A 22,917-nucleotide genomic window follows, 5' to 3' on the forward strand; every position below is an offset into this window, starting at 1 on the left:
TTTTGGCCACAGTTCCTATGAAACTGAGGCAAAATAGTAGACTTTTGTCCTCGGTTCCTATACAACTGAGGCTAAAAAGTAGACTTTTAGCCTCGGTTCCTATGCAACTGAGGCAAAATAGTAGACTTTTGGCCTCGGTTCCTATGCAACCGAGGCTAAAAGGTAGACTTTCCGCCTAGGTTCCTATGCAACTGAGGCTAAAAAGTAGACTTTTCGCCTCGGTTCCTATGCAACTGAGGCTAAAAAGTAGACTTTTCACCTCGGTTCCCTTGCAACTGAGGCTAAAAAGTAGACTTTTAGCCTCAGTTCCTTAGCAACTGAGGTGAAAATTGAACTTTTAGCCTTAGTTCCTTAACAACCAAGGCTAAAAAAGACATTTAGGTTCCTTTTTTTCAACTTAAGCTAAAAAATTGTGGCTAAAGGCCTATTTTCTTGTAGTGGAGAGACCCTGATGGCCCTAAACTGGACTCAAGGGACCGATCGGGGCTTAAAATATGGGCTTAGTGTGCCATCTAAGCCAAGCTCAAGTGAAAGACATATAGTGTGGCTCAGACCATTGGCCCTGTTCAATGATCAAGTGAGCCATTGGTGTGTAGAAGCATGAATAGTTCACAGACACTTGTTAGTTTAAGGGCATTTGTTACGTTTGTGTCATGTTAACTTTAATTTGAAATTGAAAAGACTATGCAGTGCATTAGAAATTCATACATAGTTGGAATGTCATTATTGTAAGCCTAATGCTATAGTCTTTCATACCTTACACCCTTTAGAGAAGTATCATGATGAAGAAAACAACCTTATCATGTGTAGGCTTGAGGACCCATCCTCCTTTATATAGTTATTGAGGTTGAGGAGTTTGAAATCCATTGAAAATTCGCTCCCTTTGGCTTCATATGGATTTGATAATCCTAATTCAACTAAAACACTGTGCATGTAACACAAATGTGGTGCACTACTACTTGCACGACTTTAAATTAATCAAAAATTGAGTGAGGTCCACTGGTATACCTAATCACATTATCTAACCCTTAAGGAGATATAGGCCGTTGATCAATTGGGCCCACCTTATATAAGTTCTTGTATTCTCCCACTTCGATCACATTGATCAATGTCAATATTGAAATTTGAAAATATTTCAAAAACATGTTTTAATTTTGAAGAAAATATTTGATTGGTTAACCAATGCAATTATTGAATAGTACATGCAACACTTCTACAATTTGGTCCATTAAGATTACTAATATCAGAACGTGGCAGCCATCATAACATTTAATCTTGACTAAGTGAGACTAAGCACAGTCAAAAATACCACCAACCTTAATAACATAAATTAATGATGAAGAAGTATTGTATGAGGATTATACATATGTAGCGTGAACATATATGCTTATCCTTAAAAGGTTTTGGAGCTTTCAAATGTCTCTAATGAGGAGTTATTTTAATTAGTTCCACTTACTTGAAAATAAATTGTACATATGCAAAGAGAAATAGAAATTAACTAGATATTAAAATAAATAAATAAAATTATAAATGAAATATATATATATATGTGTGTGTGTGTGTGTGTGTGTGTGTGTGTGTGTGTGTGTGTGTGTGTGAAAAATGGATCATATTCAACTTCCACTAACCGAATACATCTGTACTGGTATCAATAACTCCCATGAATATAAGATGCTCCTACAATAGCGTGATGTGGAGCCCTTTAGTGAGTAGATCTGCAATTATATGTTTAATACTGATGAACTCCACAAACATTAAATGATTATGAACTATTTCCCTCACAACAAGATATTTGATGTCAATATGGTTCGACTTTAATGAGTGCTTATTGTTGTTAGAGAAGGAAACTGTAACTTAATTATTATAAAAAAAATTCAATGGTTTCGAGATATGCTCTAATAGTGGTAAACTTGAGAAAAAATGTTGTAATTATAGAACTTGATTTGAGGCTTCATTACAATAAATAAACTTAGCCTCCATGGTGGATGAGGTTGGTTTTACGCTTTTTTAAGATAAAGACCCATTAACTATTATAAGGATGTGACCTAAGTCAAACTTCTTTGTATCAACTAATCGGGATTAATATTAGGATGGTCTTGACAGTAAATTTTGGGATGAAGCAATCTAATGAGCGGATCTTATCAAGGTCAATTTCGGTAAATAAAGGTGGCCTTAGGCAGTAGTAATTCGACTGGTGATTTAAATATAATTTCATTGGTAAACTTCTTAGAAAGGTTGTCCAATGTGTCTATTAGATCATCTTATTTGAAAGTTAAGGGAAACAGAGGATAAAGAAGCAGTCATTGCAAGAACGAGAGAGTCAACTAGGGTTTCCAAGATAAAGAAACAAGGAAGAAAGTGCAAGAAGTGAAAATTATATTAAAATGGGGTTTATATTAGTTGGAATCTGGTTCATTAATTAATTAGGGCATAATCATGATCTTGTATCATACGAGGCTTGCATGCATGTCAACATGGGAGTAGTTCTTAGTTTAAAAATAAAAAAGAAAAACATGACAATCATTTAGAATTATCGCAATCAAATATGGTAAATAAAGCATTGGCATACAACTTAAAAGACAACCACATTCATAAGAGATCACACATCACTTTCATCTTCTACGTAAAAGGCGAATCGACATGGGAGCAATGTTCTATCCTATTTCCACCCTTCCTATAGCAGGTATATGTGCAACCCATCTTTGAAGGATAAATCCTATGCCCTCTCATAATTGCTTACCATTTTAAACAATGTGGTGCAAGTGGCTGAACATGTAGCCCATCTTTAAAGGACAAATCCTTCGCCCTCTCATAATTGCTTACCATTTTAAACAATATGGTGCAAGTGGCTGAACGTGCAATTGATCTTTTTTTTTTTTCTTTTTTTTTAACTGTGAATCTTTCATTGATAAACAAGGAGAAATACAAAAGCCCAGATTTCGGGAGTCCCCAGGAGAAAAAGGACCTAGGGAAACCTATCATATCACTATACAACCTAGAAGAAAGGCGAACGAAACCAAACACAGAAGACTAAGAAAGCCGAAGGAGGCCCGAGGAGCTCATTAAACCTATCTAATCGCGCCTAAACCTATCTTATCCAGTAAAACCATACCGCGAATCCGAGCTGGGAGATCTGCCAGACGATCGAAATAGACGAAGGACTGTGAGTCGCTGCCAAGGCGGGCCAACGAGTCTACCGGGGCGTTCCCTTCCCGAAAGATATGGGCAAATTCAAGTTGGCTGCCACTCCTCAAGGAGAAGACCCTTCTTAGCCAATAAATCCACTTCCAACCCACTTTGATTTGACTGTTTAGAAAGTTTACTATCTGCAGCGAGTCGGATTCGACGACGATCTGCTTGTAGCCCCCAGCTAGACCGATTTTAAGGCCATCATACACAACCCAGAGCTCTGCATAAGTATTTGAAGTAATGCCATAACCTGAGGAAAAGGCAAACAAGAAGTGGCCTCTGTCACCGCGACATATTCTCCCTTCCCCCCGCAGCACCCAGATTCAATTTAGAGGAGTCGTCGACATTTAACTTTACCCAATTCCAGCACGGCCTGATCCATTTGATCACCACAGCAGGATAATTGGAGGAATGCCTGGAAAGAGAAATAGAAGACTGACTCACACTTCTAGTAGCCATCCCTTTGCTCTGTTACAAGCCGCTGACAAGAGACCATTTCTTCTGAGAGCTAGTCGAGTTTGGTCGAGAAATCGACATCCACCAGAGCACACGCCCCACCAGTGCTAATAGGGAGGTTGGCTTCCCTTCAAATCTTGCTAAGTTCCTAGCCTTCTAGAGTTTCCAAAGGAGAAAAGCCAGGGCCAGCTTGCGATCCAGAGAGGAGAATCTGTTGACAGATAGGTCGCTCCACCACTGGTGCAATCTAGCAGAACTGAGGTGGTAGGACACACGGAGATCTCAAATTTCTCGCCCAGCTACTGCCAAGCCTGCGTGGCCATGTCACTTTGCAGGAACAAATGGGGGATGGATTCCACTAATGATCCCTCGGGCGAGCTACGCTAGCAACATTCGCATCGTGAAGTTAGACTAATACCTCGGATCTTAATAGCAGCATCCACTGGGAGTGCATTGTTGAGGATTCTCCAAAGGAAGATCGATATTCTTAGAGGAATTCGGGCATGCCACACCCAATCAGCCTAGTCTTTTTTATCAGTTGAATCTCTGCTTGCCAACCATGCCGAGCAGATAGAGAAATTTCCAGACGGAGTGAGTGGCCAAATCGGGATCTCTGGCCCTTCCTCTAAATAAAAACCTTGTTGAAAAATGAAATCAATGACGTCTTGGGGCAAAAAGTTAAACACTATGGACGGCGGAAGGGGACCATTTGTACCCAGGAACTGATGGACCTGAAGGGATAGGAGAGAGGTAGGAATGGGAGCCGTAGACAGTCTCTGGAGAGGACCTAGGCTCATCCAGTTTAGATTCCAGAGATTGCAAATGCCAGATCCAAGGTTACATTGCACAACAGATTGCAAGAATAGGAGCGAATGATGCAATCTTTTCCACAGCGGTGATGAGGATCAATAGCTCCGCGTCATAGGGAACCCTGCCAAGTCTTCTTTGTATTTAGAGGTAATAAAAACTCCCTAAAGGTTGGAGCTGCGATTGAAACAAATTGCCCAGGCCATTTTGATTGGAAATGCCTTCATGGTTTCTGACTGCTTTCGGATATGCAGGCCGCCTTCTTGCTTAGTGCGGGACACAGCTTTCCAGCTATGCCAGTGAAGCTTCTTTTTTCCTTTGGACCATCCCCATAAGAAGTCAGCCATGCGCTGTTCAAAGGACAGCAGAACTTGGGCTGGGAGGTGGGTAGCTGCTAGCGTGTATGGATCGGGATGTTGTTAAGAACGTGATTAATCAAAACCAATCGACCAGCCTGGGAAAGACACCTCTCCTTTGACCAGCGAATACGACCTTCGATTTTGGCTACGACGGGCTGAAGAAAGCTGGGTTTTATTCTGCCTTCCACCACCTGGACATCAAGGTACACAAGATGTGAGTTAGACTTGGAGATGCCCATATAGTTTTCTATAGCTCTAACTCTGGCCGGGTGATAGCTGTAACTTGTCTGAGCTATAGAAAGAACTTTTTCGAAGATTTATAGTTTGACCCGAGACCACTTGATATTTTTTGAGGAAATCTTTCATCTTTTGAACGGAGTTCTTGCTACCATTTAAAAACAGAAGAGTGTCGTCAGCGTAGAGGAGGTGCGATATTTGCTGACAACCCCTAGCCACCTTGTACGGTTGGCAAAGTCCATGCATCACCAGCCTCTTAAGACCCCTGCCAAGTACTTCTGCTGCGATGATGAAAAGGCTAGGTGAAAGAGGGTCTCCTTGCCGAAGTCCTTTTGAGGACTTAAAGAAACCCGCCAGCCCGCCGTTGATAAGCACTGAAAACCAAACATTGGCCTAGCAGTTTTCCACTATCTGAATCCATTTGGGGCTGAACCCAAATCGAGCGAGGACTTGCTTGAGAAACGCTCACTCGACCCTGTCATAGGCATTTTCCATATCTAGCTTGAGGACGATATTACAACTATGGACTTTCCTGTTTAAATCTCAGAAAAAGTTCCTGTGCCAACACAATGCTCTCAGAAATCGATCGCCCTTGAATAAAGGCCCCTTGTTCGGGAGAAATGATGGAAGGCAGCAACTGGCTTAATCTAGTCGCAATGACACTTGCCAATATCTTATAGAATCTTGACAAGGAAGAAGATTTCGGGATAAGGCATATGAGGGACGTTGATACAGCTCTAGGGAGTTTTCCACCTTGGAACAAGAAAAGGGCTGCCTTGTGTAAATCTTGGCTGACAATATTCCAGCAGGCCGAGAAGAAAGTGCCTGAGAAACCATCTGGGCTTGGTGCCCCGTCGGCAGAAATGGACAAAACTGCGGTTTGAATCTCGACCAAAGTCAGCGGAGCAAGCAACATGTCATTTTGTTCTTGAGAAATGAGGGGTGGAATGACGTCAAAAATGTCTGACGAGGTGGCATTCGTCATGGAGGACAAGAGCTGCAAGAAATGAAGAACTGCAGCATCTCTAATCTGCACCTGGTCTGCCAGAACCTCGCTCGAGTCCAGCATTATGCTGATAATTGTCGATTTTCTGTGTTTCACATTAGCCGACACTTGAAAAAATTTAGTATTTCTGTCACCTTCTTTCAACCAAGAAATTCTAGATTTCTGTTTCCAGAAAATTTCCTGACACAGTTCCTTCTGACGCAGATCTTCGGAAGCCTCGATAAGCCTATTTTGGAGGTCTTCTCCTGGGCAGCAGTATCTGGAACTGAGTGTTGCATATCCAGCTCCACTGCCTCAAGTGTCTCCTTCGCTTTCTTGACCTGTGTGAAGATGTTTCCAAAACAATCTTTGTTCCATGTTTTCAAGGCCTGTTTCATAGCTTTTAGTTTAACAAAAACATTAAAAATGGGATGGTTAGAGTCGACCTGGGCCCACGCTGAGTTGATCAGCGGCATAAATGAGTCATAACGGATCCACATCCTTTAGAACTTGAATGGCTTCGGGCCGGCAAACAACTGTTACGGGCATTGCAGGAGAAGAGGGGCATGATCAGAGGATGATCGTGGCAGGTGGTGGACTTGGAAGAGGGGAAAGCATGTCTGCCAACTTGGATTTATCAGATTTATCAGAACTCTGTCCAAACGAGCCCAAACGCGACTAGCACCAGCCTGATTATTACTCTACGTGAAACACTTACTATTTATAGACGGTTGTGATGTCTACTAGTGCGCAAGGTTTTCGGCCAAAAATAGTAAGTGTCCTATTTGGCTTCACCAAACCGTTCCCCTAATTATTCTAAGCTCTTTTCACGTTGGGCGCAACTTCTAAAGCCCGACAGATGAAAAGTTATAATCAAACTAAAACTTACTATTTATAGTAAAAACGAAATTAAAACAGGGAAACGACCATCGATCAAGGGGTTTTTCGCAATTCCAGGCTGCGTAACCCGGCATAGCTGGGTTGGTTGGCTAAAGTAGCTCGTTCTACCCCAAAATCATATATTTTACATCAGATAACTCATTCCGGATTGCGAGATACGCCCGATCTAAGGTCCGATGGTCCGGATCACTTCTATCGTCGACCGGGCCTTTTTTGATCCATCTTAGCCATGAAACTGTCTGCGACCCGCTCTACATCATTTCAGTTTAACAAAAACATTAAAAATCGGATGGTTAGAGTGGACCTGGGCCCATGCCGAGCTGATCAACGGCATAAATGAGTCATAACGGATCCACATCCTTTGGAACTTGAATGGCTTCGGGCCGACAAACAACTGTTACGGGCATTGCAGGAGAAGAGGGGCATGATCAGAGGATGATCGTGGCAGGTGGAGGACTTGGAAGAGGGGAAAGCATGTCTGCCAACCTGGATTTATTAGATTTATTAGAACTCTGTCCAAACGAGCCCAAACACGACTAGCACCAGCCTGATTATTACTCCACATGAAATGGCTTCCCTTGAAACCAGTGTCCAACATGTGCTAGTTGTGTTAATAGCTGACAAAAAATCAGAAGCACTAACTCTGTCAAGATCTCTGCGACTTCTCTTTTCGGAGGCATTGACCACTGCATTAAAATCGCCACAAATTGCCCACGGACGCTGCAAAGAGTAGGAAGTAGTAGCCAAATCATTCCACAGATCCCTTCTAATAGCTCTGTTGCAACTTGCATATACAAAGGTGAAGTGAAAGAGTGACTGGTTTGCTTGGGCTGTGATCGAAACTGTTATTAACTGATTTGAAACTTTCATCATCGAAAGGGCGATATGGTTGCAAAAGAACACCCAGATCTTGCCGCCTGCATCACTATTTGAGCACGAGTTGTGGTAGGCCAGAGATAGGCCCATCCCAATGCGTCTCTCATCCTTGACCATCGGTTCCAGGATTACCACTATCCATGGGTTGTGTTATTTGATTAACCTCTTACAAGTCCTAATAGATTGACGGTTTCCAATACCACGGACATTTTACACCAGAGTTTTATCCATCCGTTACACATCCCATATTTACAGTCCTTCTCCTGGGTCAACATAGTCTAAATTCCCAATCACCTCTAGAGTAAAGAATTCTGGGTCTCCGAAGTTCCTGCATCTTAGCTCTCTTTAGGTGGAGTCTCGCAGGGAGTTCCTTATCATTTGCTTCATGTTGGTTTTGTTGGTCCGTACTGCTAACACTGGCTTCCTGTCTTGTCATTAAACTCAAATTGACATTTCGAAGATTTGGACTGGTGTTATTATCTATCTGCTGCACCTCCGGGCAAGCGAGCGTGGCTGTGGGATCGTCATCTGAATTTTTGAGTCCAGTTTCTGAGCAGTAGATGGACGCAAAGAACGGGAATAAGTCTACTTCCAGTATTAATCTTGGAATATGTCAGAATTCGATCTTAGTCACGTGCTATCAATTCTGACATATTCGCATATCTTAGCCCTTAGGGTATTTGTTGATAGGTTTGAATTTAACTGTACATTCAGTTCTAGCACGCCTACATTAACCTCATATATACCCGTGGTACCTCTAACTAACTGGGCACCTGGAATATCAGTGTATCTGTTGTACTTGAGGTCCATGGCCATGTCAAATCCATGATGGACCTACATTGCTGCAAGGTATGATGATCCGACCATCCATCATATGGGCCTCGAGAGATGGGCTAATGTTAGAAGATCATAGGATTAATTTTTGTTTCTAACAGTCTGAATGAAGATCTCCGGTTGGATCGGATACCATACAATTGATGGATATCTATACTGGTGGACTGTCAAGGATCATCCATATAAGCAGGCATGCATCCCCATCATAGATGGGCCAAGCATTAAACAACAACTGAACGCGGATTGCGTCCTTCTCCCACCGGTTTCCAGCTGGGATCGGGCAGGAGGTTTGAGTGGCCACCGTGATGTATGGGTCCTATCCATACTGTCCATCCTTTTTTTAAAATTTTTTTTATTATCATTTTAGGATATAAGCCCGAAATTTAATTAGATCTAAGATAGACGTGGACTACACAATAGGGATTAAACTCTCACCGTTGAAAACTTCTTGGGGGCCACAGAAGTTTTGGATGGAGCTGATATTTATGTTTTCTCTTCACCATATCTACGTAACTTTATGAATAGGTTGGATGGCAAATAAACATCAAGGTGGGCCCTAAAAAAGTTTCAACTAAATCTCGAGAATCATTATCACCACTGCTTCCCGTGGTGTGGTCCACTAAATCCTTGGATATTCCTCATTTTTTGGCTGATGCCTTAAACTGATACGAAAAAAATGGATGGACGGTGATCCATACATCACGGTGGCCACTCAAAACTCCTGCCCGTTCCCAGATGGAGACAGGCGGGGGTAGGACGCAATCCTCGTCCACAACAGCTAGCCATGTTCTCAAATCTCAACCGTTCAGAGTCCTTTTCTTGCATGCAAACATATTGTATTCCTATCGTAACTAAAGAAAGTGTTCTTGCCTTCTCTCTACTGGGGAGTAAAAGACAAAATTGCCCCTGTTTATGATTGTTTCAGAGATTGCAGGCCCCACCGTTACCATCAAAGGACACACAACGATTAAATGGACAGTCAAAAATGAAATCGTCTGTCAACGGATGAGGTCGAAACTTCTAGATGATCTAGACTGTTCTTTAGGCTTTAATCGCGCCATGTTCGCAGATCTGGGTCGTTGTAGCCAATGAACAGTATTGATAGATGTGGCCTTGTGTACTACTAAGGCATAAAAAAATTGGCTTGGCACATAAGATCTATGTTCAGGGTCTAAAACAGTTGATCCAAACCGTTGAAATGATCCAAACAATTAAATTTGTCTGGTGGTTCTTGGGCACCGACAGTGGAAACATTGGCTTTAACCTAGTTCAACGATCGAAACCATTGATTGTGAGAAATAGTGACCTTGACACCAATCCCAATGTCCAAATGTTAACTCGGGCCGCATATGAATGATAAAAACCATTCCTTGCACCAAATAGTCCAATGGGCATTGCTCCAACCGGTTTGAATGTTGACCTAGCCCCTTCTCAATGTGTGACACACGCATTTTCCTGCTTGCCTCCCCCAAAGCGAACCACAGGACGGCTGTTTTTCAAAGACCATGAGAATCCGCGTGCCTCCTCTGACTGTTTTATTGCTGGGACAGAGTGGGGAATGTCCAAAATATCAGGCCATTCCATCCATTCAGTGGGTCACACCATAGAAAACACTCCAACAACATAGGAAAATCCCCCCAGCGGACCAAATGATTGAATTAGCCTGTTTTTTAGTAGGGCTGTCCATACCCAGGCTGGCCCGCCACATGATGTGCTTGGGCTATAATAACAGGCCCGTGGACTGACCTTAGGCTTGAAATGTAGGCCCATTACTCAATCGGTCTGGTTTTAAATAGTGTACAACAGTCTCCTAATCCAGCCTGAGTCTGGCCCAGCCTGGACCATTAGGGTTTGCAAGGCAACTCTCTCTCTCTCTCTCTCTCTCTCTCTCTCTCTCTCTCTCTAAGTCTTAGGCCCAGCATAAACATTTCTAGCTGGGGTCAGACTTGATTGTTTTGACTCGTTATGAGCCTGGGCTTTGCTCGGGCTTACGTTGAACAATGCAGGGTGGGAGCCTATCCCGGCCCTAACCCATCCAATTGATAACCCAACTTATTCGGCACCTGTTTTCATGGTGGGGCATTCCTGCTTAAGAGGATGGATACCATACACATGATGGTGGCATGGGCCACATACCCAACTTGTTGCACAATTTTCTCATGTACAACTAACTGTGAGAATTCTCTCTCCAAGTAGGACTGCCCCAAGAGAGGTACACATCTGTCTCATGCACTCGTATTAACGAATCGAAGTAGTGGATTGGCATCATTCGCTTCCAATCTGATTATGGTATTAAACCGCATTCCAAGAAACCCAACCTCACTAGAGTCGGACAGGTATCAACTCCCAATTGAATTCGGATCCGATACCACGTACAGGAGTTATATAATACTCAGGTAGCATATAACGCTTGACAGAGGCATTTAGAAATTGTACGCATGCTCTAAACTAACTAAAATTAAACTGACTAAAGTGTAGAACCTACTTTTATTTAGTCACAGTCACAAAATCATACTGGTTGATTATGGAAATAGGACCATTAGATGGTTTTCATTATTCACCATCTAACAAATGTCCACTATCCCAACAAGCGTAATTTTTGTACTATGATACATAATTTGGACACATCAATTTAACTTACTTCCATGCCATGAACATGTTTTTAAAGTAATTTCTTAAGTGCCTGTGTATCGATGGACACATCAATTTAACTTGCTTCCATGCCATGACCATGTTTTTAAAGTAATTTGTTAAGTGCCTGTGTATCATCGATCACTACTCTGTCAGAGCAAGAAATGTTTTCTCTACTACCTATGTTTTAAATCGACCAGACCCGGATAAGGTTCCCTTAGTCGGGTAAGGATATGCCGTACCCAAAGCGAGCCTGATCGGTTGACAACTCTGACAATGGAATCTGAGTGGACTCAACTACGTCTGGTAATAGATATCTGTCTATCCGATTGGTAAAAAAATCTGACCTGAAAATTTTCAACTCAGATTTCCTAAATCAATATAAGAAATAGGGGTTCGATGGATCGGCCATCTTGGTTGATTAATTGAGTAAGCCTCAAATTATACAGATTGGTCTTTGGAAATTTTTGGACAATCTCAATTGACTTCGATTGATCGATGATATTTGGAATTACTTACAAACTTTCTGGACAATTTTAAGCATATTTGATCACTCGAACATGGTAGCTCAATTGATCGAGGGTTTGCTCTGTCAATCTATGCTTAGATCGACAATGAAAATAATTTTGCATAATTATGTGTATTATTTTCTATTCCAGGTGTGAGACACTATATATGGGTGTAATTGTAGGATTATGGTATGGTACTCAGGGTTAATTTTTTTTAGAGTTTGGGGAAGAGAAAATGAAGGTTTTCAACACTGTGAGTGATTCCATTTCTTTTACTTTTGCTTTCATAGTGATTCACTGTTACTTTGTGCCATGATTTTTTCCCGTAAGGGTTTTCCACGTAAAATTCATGTGTACTCGGGCATACTTTGATTGCTTTTACTTTATCTTTACGTGATCCAAATTTAGGGCTTGCTTATGTGGATTCCCAACAACTGGCATCAGAGCTAATGTTGGAATTCGAGTTTGGATTTGAGTCATGGTGATTAAGGGATCATACGTGAAGTATGAAATGAAAAAGTTTACTGGTAAAACAATTTCGAACTATGGAAGGTGAAGACGAAAAGATTCTATTTGAGTAAGGGTTACAACCTGCACTCTTTGGTATTGAGAAGCGTCTAGCATCTATGAGTAATAAAGAGTGGGAAGAGTTGGATGAGAGATCGAAAAGCTTAATCCAACTATGTTTGGTAGATGATGTCTTTTATAATGTCCTTAATTAAAAGATTACTTTAGTAGTTTTGAAGAAGTTAGATAGCATGGAAGTGATGAAATTATTGTCGAATGATTTATATTTGAAGAAGCAGTTCTATAATCTAAAGATGGTGGAAAAGTTGGATTTTAATGAACACATCGACATGTTTAATTAGATCTCTTATAAATTGACAAGTGCGAAAGTGAACATGGGCAAAGAAGATCAAGTCATAATTTTGTTGAATTCTCTCCTAGACTCTTACGATAGTTTCATAGACATAATGTGCCACGGTAAAGAGACCATTAATGTTGATGTTGTCATCTTAACCTTTCAGTCGAGGCTGTTAAGAAGGAAGGAAATCGACACAAGTTCCTCTACAGATGCATTGTTAGCTATGGGAATGAATTCATAATAGAAGAAGAAAAATTCATCACGTTCACGGTCCAAGTTTAAAGGGAAAGATGAAGTGCTAAAATTGCGGTAGACGGGCCTGTGAAAAATGGTTGCTGGAATACTAAAGCCCAAAAATGGAGATAAAGTAGATGAAGCGATGAATGAGGCCAACATAGTAGAATCGAGTGAGGAGGTGGACATTAGGGATGATCTAACCACATTTGAATCTAACTATTTTAGTAATGAGTGGATTTTAGATGTAGGGGTGTTATACCACATAACCTCGCATTGGTATTGGTTTAACACATACAATGTGCAAGATGGTAGCTAGTAGATGTTTTTGGGCAATGACCTTGACTATAAGGTCGTTGGAGTCGGATCGATGCGCATCAGGATGTCTTATACGATGGAGTGCATTCTGACAAATGTGAGACATGTTCTTGATATATGGAAGAATCTAATATTTCTAGGAACCCTCGAGGCAATTAGGTGTAAATTCACTAGTTTTGATTGTGTTCCTTAGGTTTCAAAGTGGGCACTCGTATTGATAAATGTATAGCAGAACGGTAACCTTTAAAAGTTGATCAACAATATAATATCGAGTGGAGTTGCAACATCTGTAGCAGGGTCCACGTCAGAACGTTTGTAGCATACTCGTCTAGGCCACATGAGTGAGCGCAGCATAAAGGTACTTTCTGATCGTTCCTTGATTTTTGCATTTTAAAGCATTAATTTTTATATATGTAAGCATTATATATATGGTAAAAAGCCAAGGTTATCTTTTTAAATCTATAAATTATGTTAGTAAGGGTGTTCTAAATTATGTGCACTCTAATGTATGGGGGTCGTCGCCCATATTTTCTAAAGGGGGTCAACATTCTTTGTATCATTCATAGATATATAGATATTATTCTAGAAAAGTTTAGGTGTACTTTATGAAATACAAATCCGATATGTTCATCACTTAAAAAGTGTGAAAAACGATGGTGGAAAAACAGTCAGGGTAGAAGTTGAAAGTTGAGGATAGATAATGCATGTGAATTCACTTCAAAGAAATTTAATCAGTTTTGTAAAGATGAGGGGATCATATGACATAACACATTTAGGCATAAACCAAAGAAGAATAATATAGCAGAATGGATGAGTTAGACTCTCTTGGAGAGAACCTGAAGCATGTTAAGAAATGCTGGGTTAGGCAAGTAGGTATGGACTGATGCCATTAATATGGCTTGTTACATAGTGAATCGATCTCCTTCTATGTTGATTGGTTATAAAATTTCAGAAAATATGTGGAGTGATCATGAAGTTGATTACCCAGGTCTGTAAGTAATTGATTATGATGCTTACTATCATGTACCGTCCATTGAGAGAGATAATGTAACACCCTGTGCTTTTTAGTACTCGGGTGTTACCTTGTAACCTAACTTTATATAAATACCAACTTAACTTAGTTGAACATTCACGTTCATTACAATTTAAATCCAACCATTGAAAACAGTCCTCATCCATATATCAAGCTATCTATCTGTTCTTCTTTAAGATGGACTATCAAGTCATTAGAAAAACCCATTCTTAGGATTCTAATTTAATTGATAAACAAATCTAACCGACCATTGTAGATTTAAAGCTATGGATCATGAGATCCATCGTTCATCACGTTCACAAACACCCTATTGATCAATTCATCATTTGATCATGCGGTTTGACCACCTAATTATGAAGACTACCCTTAAGAATCTGTCTAAACTAGACTAGAAACCTTGGTAATTGTTGAAGGTCAGATTTGGGTGCAATTTGGTCATCGGATCGACAATAATTCATAGCTAAACACCCAGATCTAAAAGAATGACCCACAACCCTCAATCTACAAGTTCCTCACCTAAAGATCACCATTGAGTACTCCTTTGAATTTTTGAGCTATTGATCAAAATGTTAAAGTACTTTTGACTAGGTTCTTCAGGTTTAGAGAAACCCAAGTTAGCTTGCTGCAAGTATTGACTGACTCAGTTTGAATTGACTTGATCAAGTGATTTTGTTCATTACAAGTGAATCAAACTTACACCCTTTTTATCTGCAGGAATATCACCCTGTACAAATTTGATACCCAGTCTGTTTTTCATCACCAAATCCCCTGGTTGCTGGTGAGTCTTATTAGTAAACACCTTCTTAACAAGTGCTGGGATTCAGTCTCTAGGCCAAAATGGGTATGACGGACGAGTTCGAAGCTTCTTTGCAGGTATACTATGGGGATTTGATACTGACATTTCTTTTGAAGTGAATGAAATCAAGGTGTGGATTTGAACTGCCTTCAGTTCTTTTATTTTTTTATTTTTCTTTTTTGCCTTCTTTTTTTTAGGTCCATCAAGTCATTCTTCTATTTTTGCACTGTACTTTTAGAGCTGTGATGAAAAATATGTGTATCAAATGAAAAACTTGTGGATGACGTGTAATTCATATGTTGGCAACCTTAAAGCTATGATCATTTTTGAATTTGCTTCATGTAGAGATCTGTAGCTTCCACAAGCAGGAGAACAGCCATCTGATTTTCTGATCTCAAGCAAATAATATATTGATTTCCTCTAATAGTATTGTAGCTTGCCCATTTTTTATTTTATTTTATTTTTATTTATTTATTTTTTATTTTTTTTATATATATTTATAATTTTTTTCTTTTATACACACTGTTATTTTCACATAAGTGAGTAAATGTGAGAACTTAATTTTCATAGTATCCTGCAGGTAAGAATTGGGTTACTAGTATTGCAGCAGCTAAGTGGAGTCAATGACAATCTATTTTATGCAAGCAATATTTTCAAAGCTGCTGGTAGGTCTAGTTATCAATATTTTCACCACTATTGTGCCTTTTTTTTTTTTTTTTTTCCAGTTGAATGTGGACAGTTGCTGTTTTTACCTTCTTAGCCATCTTTTTGTAGGCTACTAAATTCCATCTGGTCCATCCCAAGCCTGGGTAGAGGGTTGATGTCAGGTTTGTTGATGGGCATTGAACCTTTGCCAAGCAATCATAAAAAAGATCCCAAATAACTGGGACAAGGCTATAATGATAATGATGACAATATGCCATCTAATTGAGTCCAGATTTGAAATAACAGGATTCTCCTATCAAGGAGATTTTCTTGACATGGCCCATTATGATGATAATGGTGACAATATACCATCTAGAGTACTATAGCATTTTACTCACAACATATTGAAACCACTTGTTTTGAAACATCTTATCCATTACTCAGTTTTCAACATGCATGACATGGGCAATCTGTAACTGTTTCCAATCTGATACGTTCAGTTAGTCTACAATTCAATATTGTCAGAATTTGCTGGCCATTGATTGCTGAGGAGACAGTTCCAACTGAACTGATAGTTCTACATTTTGACACTTCACAGAGGGAGGGAGAGAGTTAAGGATTTCTTCAAACATGTTTGTCTTACTACTTTTCACCATGCCATTTGATTCATCAGCTGGTTAAGGATCTCTTCAAACAAGTTCAAGTCGCCACCGCTTGTCTTACTACTTTTCACCATGCCATTTGATTCATTAGCTTGTTTTGAAAGGTTTTTGGAGGTCCATCTGGTATGGATCTGTTCATAAGCTTTGTTTTGTCTTACTTAATGGCTTGTTACTACTTTTCACCATGCCATTTGGTTCATCACAGTTTTTAGTGTTTTCAGAATGCCCTGGGAAAGGAATTATGGTATTTGGCATGATCATCCACGTGTATAATCAAATGCTTATAAAAAAACAACAGTACTAACACAGAGGAGTCTTTTTTGCTGCTCTTCTATGGTGATTTGATGGATTCATGGATTTAAATTTGCTTGCATTTGATTCGAAGTTTTAAGGATGCAGGGGCCTATAGTGGTGCTTTTGGTAGTCTTGAATTTTGAAGTTTATCACCTTTCAAAAAAAAAAGAAAAAGAAAAGAACAAGAACGAAAGAAAAGAAAAAAAAGAAAATAAAAAGAGAAGTTTATAATGTTATTTTGTGGGGTTTATGTGAGGTTTTGTGGGCCTGATCTATGACATCCCTAATGAAATGTTAAATAGAAGTGATTGACGGGGGAGAGAGAAGTTAACAAAAACAAATGCAGCAACTGAACATTGGGTGATAAACAAATGAAAAAGAAGAAGATTTGAATGCAAACATTACTGCAATAGCTACACCATTTCAGATTATGTTTTGTATTTTAAAGTTACCACTAACAAATAGCACAAACAGACTCTTCCATGTCCATCCTGCAAATCACTTTGGATTATTGCAAAGGTTGGGTTCAATTGTAAACTTTGTGAAGCATAAACCAGGATGTTCTTGTAGTTTCAACAATCTTGATGCTTTCTTTTATATTTGAATTTTGCTGTCTCATTCCATACGTAGATTATTGTTAGTCAACCTTATGCATATGATCTTAACAAAATCCAAGAACTACCCACACTGAATTTTTTTTGCTTCTTCCATCCAATAGAGTATGCTATCCATTCACATTGATGATTCTATTTATATTATTTTGAGAAATCTGGCATTTTCATTTAAAGGTCGTTTGTGTATCAACCGTCACTATCTGCCAAACCAAGTTTTTCTTAAAGATGAGGTATGCAGATAAGGTGCCCCACCTTAAAGATGACCATACGCAAGAATTTGGCTGGTCCATCTCACTGCAAAGTTGCCATGAGAAAGAGGAGATCGAGCGAAGAGCTGGGTTTGGGGTTATCTGATGCAATCTGTATATCAGGTTACTTGGTTGAAACTGTTTGATAATATTTCCAAAGTGCCGTAGACTCAACATGGCATTCGCAGTGACAGAAATAGATTGGTCTCATTAGTGCTTTATTTTAGTTCCTGATAGTTTATACCATGTACGAGTTTTCATTTATTCGATTTCTTATGGAGTGCATTGCTGCAAAGTGCACAATTAGGAATTCTTCCTTGCCACTAGTGATATAGTCTTGTTTATCATTTGGGTGTTGTTAGGTGAGATTTCTGGTGAATTTGTCTTGAACTTGCTTACTAAAGTCGATCTATTCATTTGAAAGACTTGCACAGGTGCTGTCATCCTAACGACATCGTTTTCTGGGGTCTTATAGTTCCATTTCTCTCAATCGAACATTTCAACTTGAATATGGTGAGCTTTCTAATCTATTCATTCCTTTGGTTTTTCTAAAAGGTTAAATACTTCATCATAAATTGGTTTGATGTGTACTACATTGAGTTGACATGGTTGATTGTGTACTCATTTCTGCAAGCACTCATCACTTTGAAATTTTGAATTAGTCATTCAACGATTCTCCTAAGCTCCAAACATTCAGTGCTAAAATCAAGGTGAATTCTATTCTAAGCATCCCACCCCTGGTTTGGAAGACAGAAAACTATGTTGAGTCATCGTAGGCTTTTTCTTGATTAGAAATCATGGAAGATTTTCATTTACAAGTTGCAAGTATCTTTATTTGGGAACATGTGACTCTACTTTGGATGATTGGAAATCACATTGATTAAATACTCCTAACCATTCTATCGGATGATTCTTATAGAAGGGAAAATGAATTAAATAAGATCCATCAAAGTTCCTCTGTCTGTCCTTTTCCCCCCTAAAAGATCTCCAATCCAAGGGTTACCATTGATCCTGGAGTTCCAATAAGCCCACACCACCCAAAAAAGAAAAAATTGCATACCCTTCCAACAAAGCCACCTTTAACAGCCTTCATCTGAGTTGGTGGACCTGCCAGCCTGTACCAACAAAAAACAGGCATTATGATAAACCACAATGTTGAAGACAAATGAAGACTTGCCAAACATCAGCAAAAACAAGATGTCGAAGACAAATACATAGCTGAATGAAGCCAAAACAAATTTACCATTGCACAAATACATAGCTGAATGATTTTTTTATTTTTATTTTTTGTTTCTTTCATCATAGCTCTCTTTCTTTTTAGAAGTTCATATAAATTCAAAACCATCATGGAATTCAGTTTCTTTTATAAGCTCTTCTTGCTATACTTAAACTTTCTTTTTATCTTTTTTTGGAAGTTCAGATTGAATCAAAACCATATGAGTCTCAATCTACCTCATTTACTTTTTGTGGGCAACCTATGATTATGACAGAGAATGTAGTATCAGAAACAACAATTTCTACTATACTGAAAAATCGGTCAAAGTCTTCACCATCTTGTGGAGTTTCTGATAAACCAGACGGCCGTCCTTTAAATTAATCCATAAAAGAAAACATTATTCTTGATTAACTAGTTTTTTATCCAAGGATATGGCTAGTTCTATTGTATGAGATTGGGAGCCTACAACTGAATGAATGGCACCATTCCAGTCTATGCGCCTGCTTCACCAGAATGGTGGCATCTTAGTAAAGGCACTGGTAAGTGTTAAATATAAACTTGGTTAAGGGAAAATATGAGAAATTGTGATCAAAGGCTCTACCTTGCAAAAAAAAAAAAAAAAAAAGGTTGCATTTGCAGTGTTTTTTTTTTTTTTCCAAGGCAAAAGTAAATTAAAGAGTAATTAAGTATAGCACTATGGGCTGGTTGGCAACTTTGCAAGATTTGTTTGATTGCCATGTTTACTTAGATTGGAAACGTTCAATTTTAAATATTTAGCTGTCTTTTGGGAACACAATTGGTGCTGAATGGGTCTGTTACTAATCATGTGTGTTTTGGTTTCAGGTTTCTGAGGAGTATAAGCTTGTTCCAGATACACTTTACCTCATGATATATTTCATCGACCAGTTTCTCTCTCAAAACTACATTGAAAGACAAAAGCTCCAGCTGCTTGGTGTTACCTGCATGCTAATTGCCTCGTAAGTTCTCTTTTCATCCCAGATTTTGAAGAGATCTTTAAGTTTGAATAAGCATCAAAATTGTAGAATTGAACATTTTCATGGGACGCTCTCTTCCTCTGTGTTGCATTGCTGAACTTGATTAAGTCGTGATTTTCAGGTCGAGTGTTTTCAGGCCGAGTGTTTTTCTTGTTCATTTTGGTTTTGATTAAGTTGTGATATTTCTTCACAAGTTCCACACTCTCTTCCTCTGTGTTGCATTGTAGAACTTGTTCGGGGGAAAGGTCATCAAGTACTCGTGTAGGAAGCTCTCTGAACCAGGCCTTAATTAGACCTGCTAGGCAATGAACATCAATGTCATCAGGTACAATGCCCTTGTTCTTGGGATTAATCACATAACAATGCTTTGTATACGGATTGGCAAGTTATTGCATTGTGTCCTTGTTTCTGGTTGAGATAGTTTATGTTATTTTTTGTGCATGTTGATATCATTGAGTTGGTAATAATACCATAGTGTATCCTGCAAGACCTTCATGAATTGTCTTGCAAATGTTATTCATATGTTATTCTAATGTTAATGTGCATGCAGAGTCACAGACAGCGTATCTCCATTTATTCAAGGTGAAGCTTTTCAAATATCCCAATTGTCATGTTTTGTTGGCAGGCATAGGAAAGATCACCAAGAGATATAGTACCCTGCCATTTTGTTTTTTTTTTTTTTTTCAATAATTCATTTGCAGGTTCATGTACTGGACTAATGAGTCATAACTTACCTCATATTCCATGATGACACAGAACATTGATCATCCTGTGTTCATTGAAGTTATATTCTGACGAAACTGTGCAAGTTCACTAATTTGCTTCATATAACATCTTGTAGCCCCTTTTAACCAAGTTAGATGACTGTCAGAGAACTGTGATTTCAACCTAAATTGTCCTGGTAAATTTTCTTGAGACTTTCTTCTCTTGTTCATTTGAGGCAGGCAGTGCATCTCTATCCGTAAAGATCTTATATCTGAATTCGTCCTCTTTCCTTAATTGATAAAACTTCAAAAAAAAAAATTAAATTTTTTTTTTTCTTAGGGCACTGACTTTGAATAGTTCACACATGCATTGGATTACTTCCATATCTTGGTCTAGTCCTGCATTAATATAAAAGGTAAGTGATACGTTTGTTGAATATCTGTATTTGATTATAATTAATATTTTTCTTTTTGGAAATGCTCCAATTGGCTATGTACATGGGAACCTTCCTATACACATAATTGCAGTTTGGACACATCAGTAGTTCATATCATTGATCTAAACTGCCCATGTGGTCTAGCTTACTCTTCATTGGCCATCTTGAAAAATCCATTCATCTTAATGGTTCTTACCATCCGATCCATAGCATGAAAAATGGATGGCCATGTTCATTTATAATAATAAAAAAAATAGGTTAAATTATCAATTTCAATCATCAATTGGTGGTGTCATCCTCTGTTTGAGTTTTGCTTGTGGTTTTGAAACAATTGCTTTGGTTGGGTGATAGTAACCATCTCATCCATGGGTTGGAAAGTGGACAGTTATATTAAAAGGGTTGATGTTATCCAGTTTATTTGATTTTTTGAAAGGGGCCTAAGAAAGGAGCATTGGATAAAACAAAAGGTCCAAATTAATGTTATCAATACCTCATCTCTGACGGCAGCTATCTACAAGGACGTTCCCATACGTACAGCCCACCCGAGCATTTCTCCATTTGTTTTTTTTTTTGGTAGCCTTCTGTAGTTTAGTGTATGGGTTTCCAAAGATGTATGTTCCAAGACCATGAATACATTCAGCTTCTATATATTTGCCAAGAAGTGATATTATGTACTTTGCCATGTCCAGAAACTTTGTTCCTATGCATATTTGAATTGGTTGAAATGTATGGAAAATTCAACTCCGAAAAATTTGCCACAAAGGACTTGTATTGGACTTGCAGTCTATGAACTCTTCATGAAGGTCAGGAAAAAAATAATATAACCTACCTTTTCCTTGTTCTTTATACCTGGTTCTCTCTATATGTTATCAATGTGCTTTTATGAAGCTGGTTGTATTCTTTGCATTAATATATAATTCTATAAAAAACTGATCATCTACAACCACATGTATGCAACGACCCTTTCTTCTTCTTCCTCTTGCCCTTTCAGTCCTGTATTATAATATGGGAAAGTATCTAGTGCTTGATGCTTACATTAAAGTTGGTTGTCAAGAACTCTTATCTTGATACACAGCATACGTGGACGCCAAGGCAGTCATCTATCCCTAGTGCAGGTGGGCCATTCTCCAACACTCGTAATGGTTTGGATAATCCTATCCCTAGTGCTTGTGGGCCATTCCCCAACCTCATATCCAACACAGGCCTGGATAGAAGGTGTGCAATATCCAAGCTTTCCATCAGGTGGTTCCCCACTACTTGATGCCACGATCCAAAAATCAGGCAAGTCCACTCCATGTAAGGATCACCAAAAGCAAGGGCCCCACACCCGTGGCTTATTATTATTATTATTATTATTATTATTATTATTATTATTCTTAGCAATCTTCATTGCTTCAATATAACGAAGGGTTTCCATAATGCTTGACTTGTATCATGTATTTATCTTTGGTTGTAAGATGCTTATTCAAAGTGGAAGTAACTATATAGATTGTAGGCTTAGGGGTCCACAATGCTTACATGAATGCATGATCAAAGCTGCTCATTAGGTACAAGCCACTATATGGCTTTCCTTGTGCTAAATTCAGGTCCATCCATATTGAGTTGCATGCTAGTTAATGCTTATGTAAAAAGGCTCATATTGAGTTGCATGCTATGATGCTTATGATGCAGTTTTATCCTTGAAGAAAAAGGGAAGAAAAACCTGTCCACATATTAAAAAAATAAAATTCCATAGCTATTCTCCTCCATCTGCTAGTTACAGGTATTTATTGGTTCCTTCTATTTTATATCAAATTTGTTTTTTGGTTATTTAATTTTGTTTTGTAAACTTTTGTCTTTGCATTGGTAACTGAAGGTGGAGCATTTGGGGTGGAGCATTGGTAACAGAGGGGGGCTTTGCTGCTTCATATGGGGATGGATATGGCCTTCATTCGGTATGGTTGTTTTTGTAGGAAATATTTATGACTGAAAATCTAATTTTAGATAGTGTAACTCAGATTATGAGTGTACATACTGTTTTATTACCTGACCTCTATGCATGGCAGGGTGGTGCTGACAAAGGTCCTCTGTATG

The 22,917-nt window shown here is 39.0% G+C and overlaps 2 protein-coding genes across 4 annotated transcripts; one reads left to right on the forward strand and one right to left on the reverse strand.

Moving 5' to 3' along the window:
• Positions 1-4,883: 4,883 nt before the first annotated feature.
• Positions 4,884-6,117, reverse strand: LOC131255032 (uncharacterized). Its single transcript, XM_058255730.1, has 3 exons — positions 5,577-6,117; positions 5,201-5,422; positions 4,884-5,002 (listed from the first exon to the last, which is right to left on the reverse strand). The coding sequence occupies exons 1-3, from the start codon at positions 6,115-6,117 to the stop codon at positions 4,884-4,886; spliced, it is 882 nt and encodes a 293-aa protein (XP_058111713.1).
• An 8,710-nt stretch (positions 6,118-14,827) lies between these two features.
• Positions 14,828-19,742, forward strand: LOC131255541 (G2/mitotic-specific cyclin-2-like). Of its 3 annotated transcripts, none has more exons than XR_009176150.1 (6): positions 14,828-15,159; positions 15,375-15,455; positions 15,610-15,694; positions 17,419-17,615; positions 17,917-18,005; positions 19,552-19,742. XR_009176150.1 is itself a non-coding variant. In XM_058256273.1 (6 exons), exons 3-6 carry the CDS (start codon positions 15,653-15,655, stop codon positions 19,687-19,689), a joined length of 402 nt encoding a protein of 133 aa, XP_058112256.1. In that variant the 5' UTR covers positions 14,828-15,159; positions 15,375-15,455; positions 15,610-15,652; the 3' UTR covers positions 19,690-19,742. The 3 variants fall into 3 exon arrangements, 1 of the variants encoding a protein (XP_058112256.1); XR_009176151.1 differs by lacking the exon at positions 19,552-19,742 and adding an exon at positions 18,983-19,445; XM_058256273.1 differs by having other exon boundaries at positions 17,483-17,615.
• Positions 19,743-22,917: the final 3,175 nt, after the last annotated feature.

This window comes from Magnolia sinica, chromosome 9 (genome assembly GCF_029962835.1).
Source record: "Magnolia sinica isolate HGM2019 chromosome 9, MsV1, whole genome shotgun sequence".
NCBI classification, from domain to species: Eukaryota; Viridiplantae; Streptophyta; class Magnoliopsida; order Magnoliales; family Magnoliaceae; genus Magnolia; species Magnolia sinica.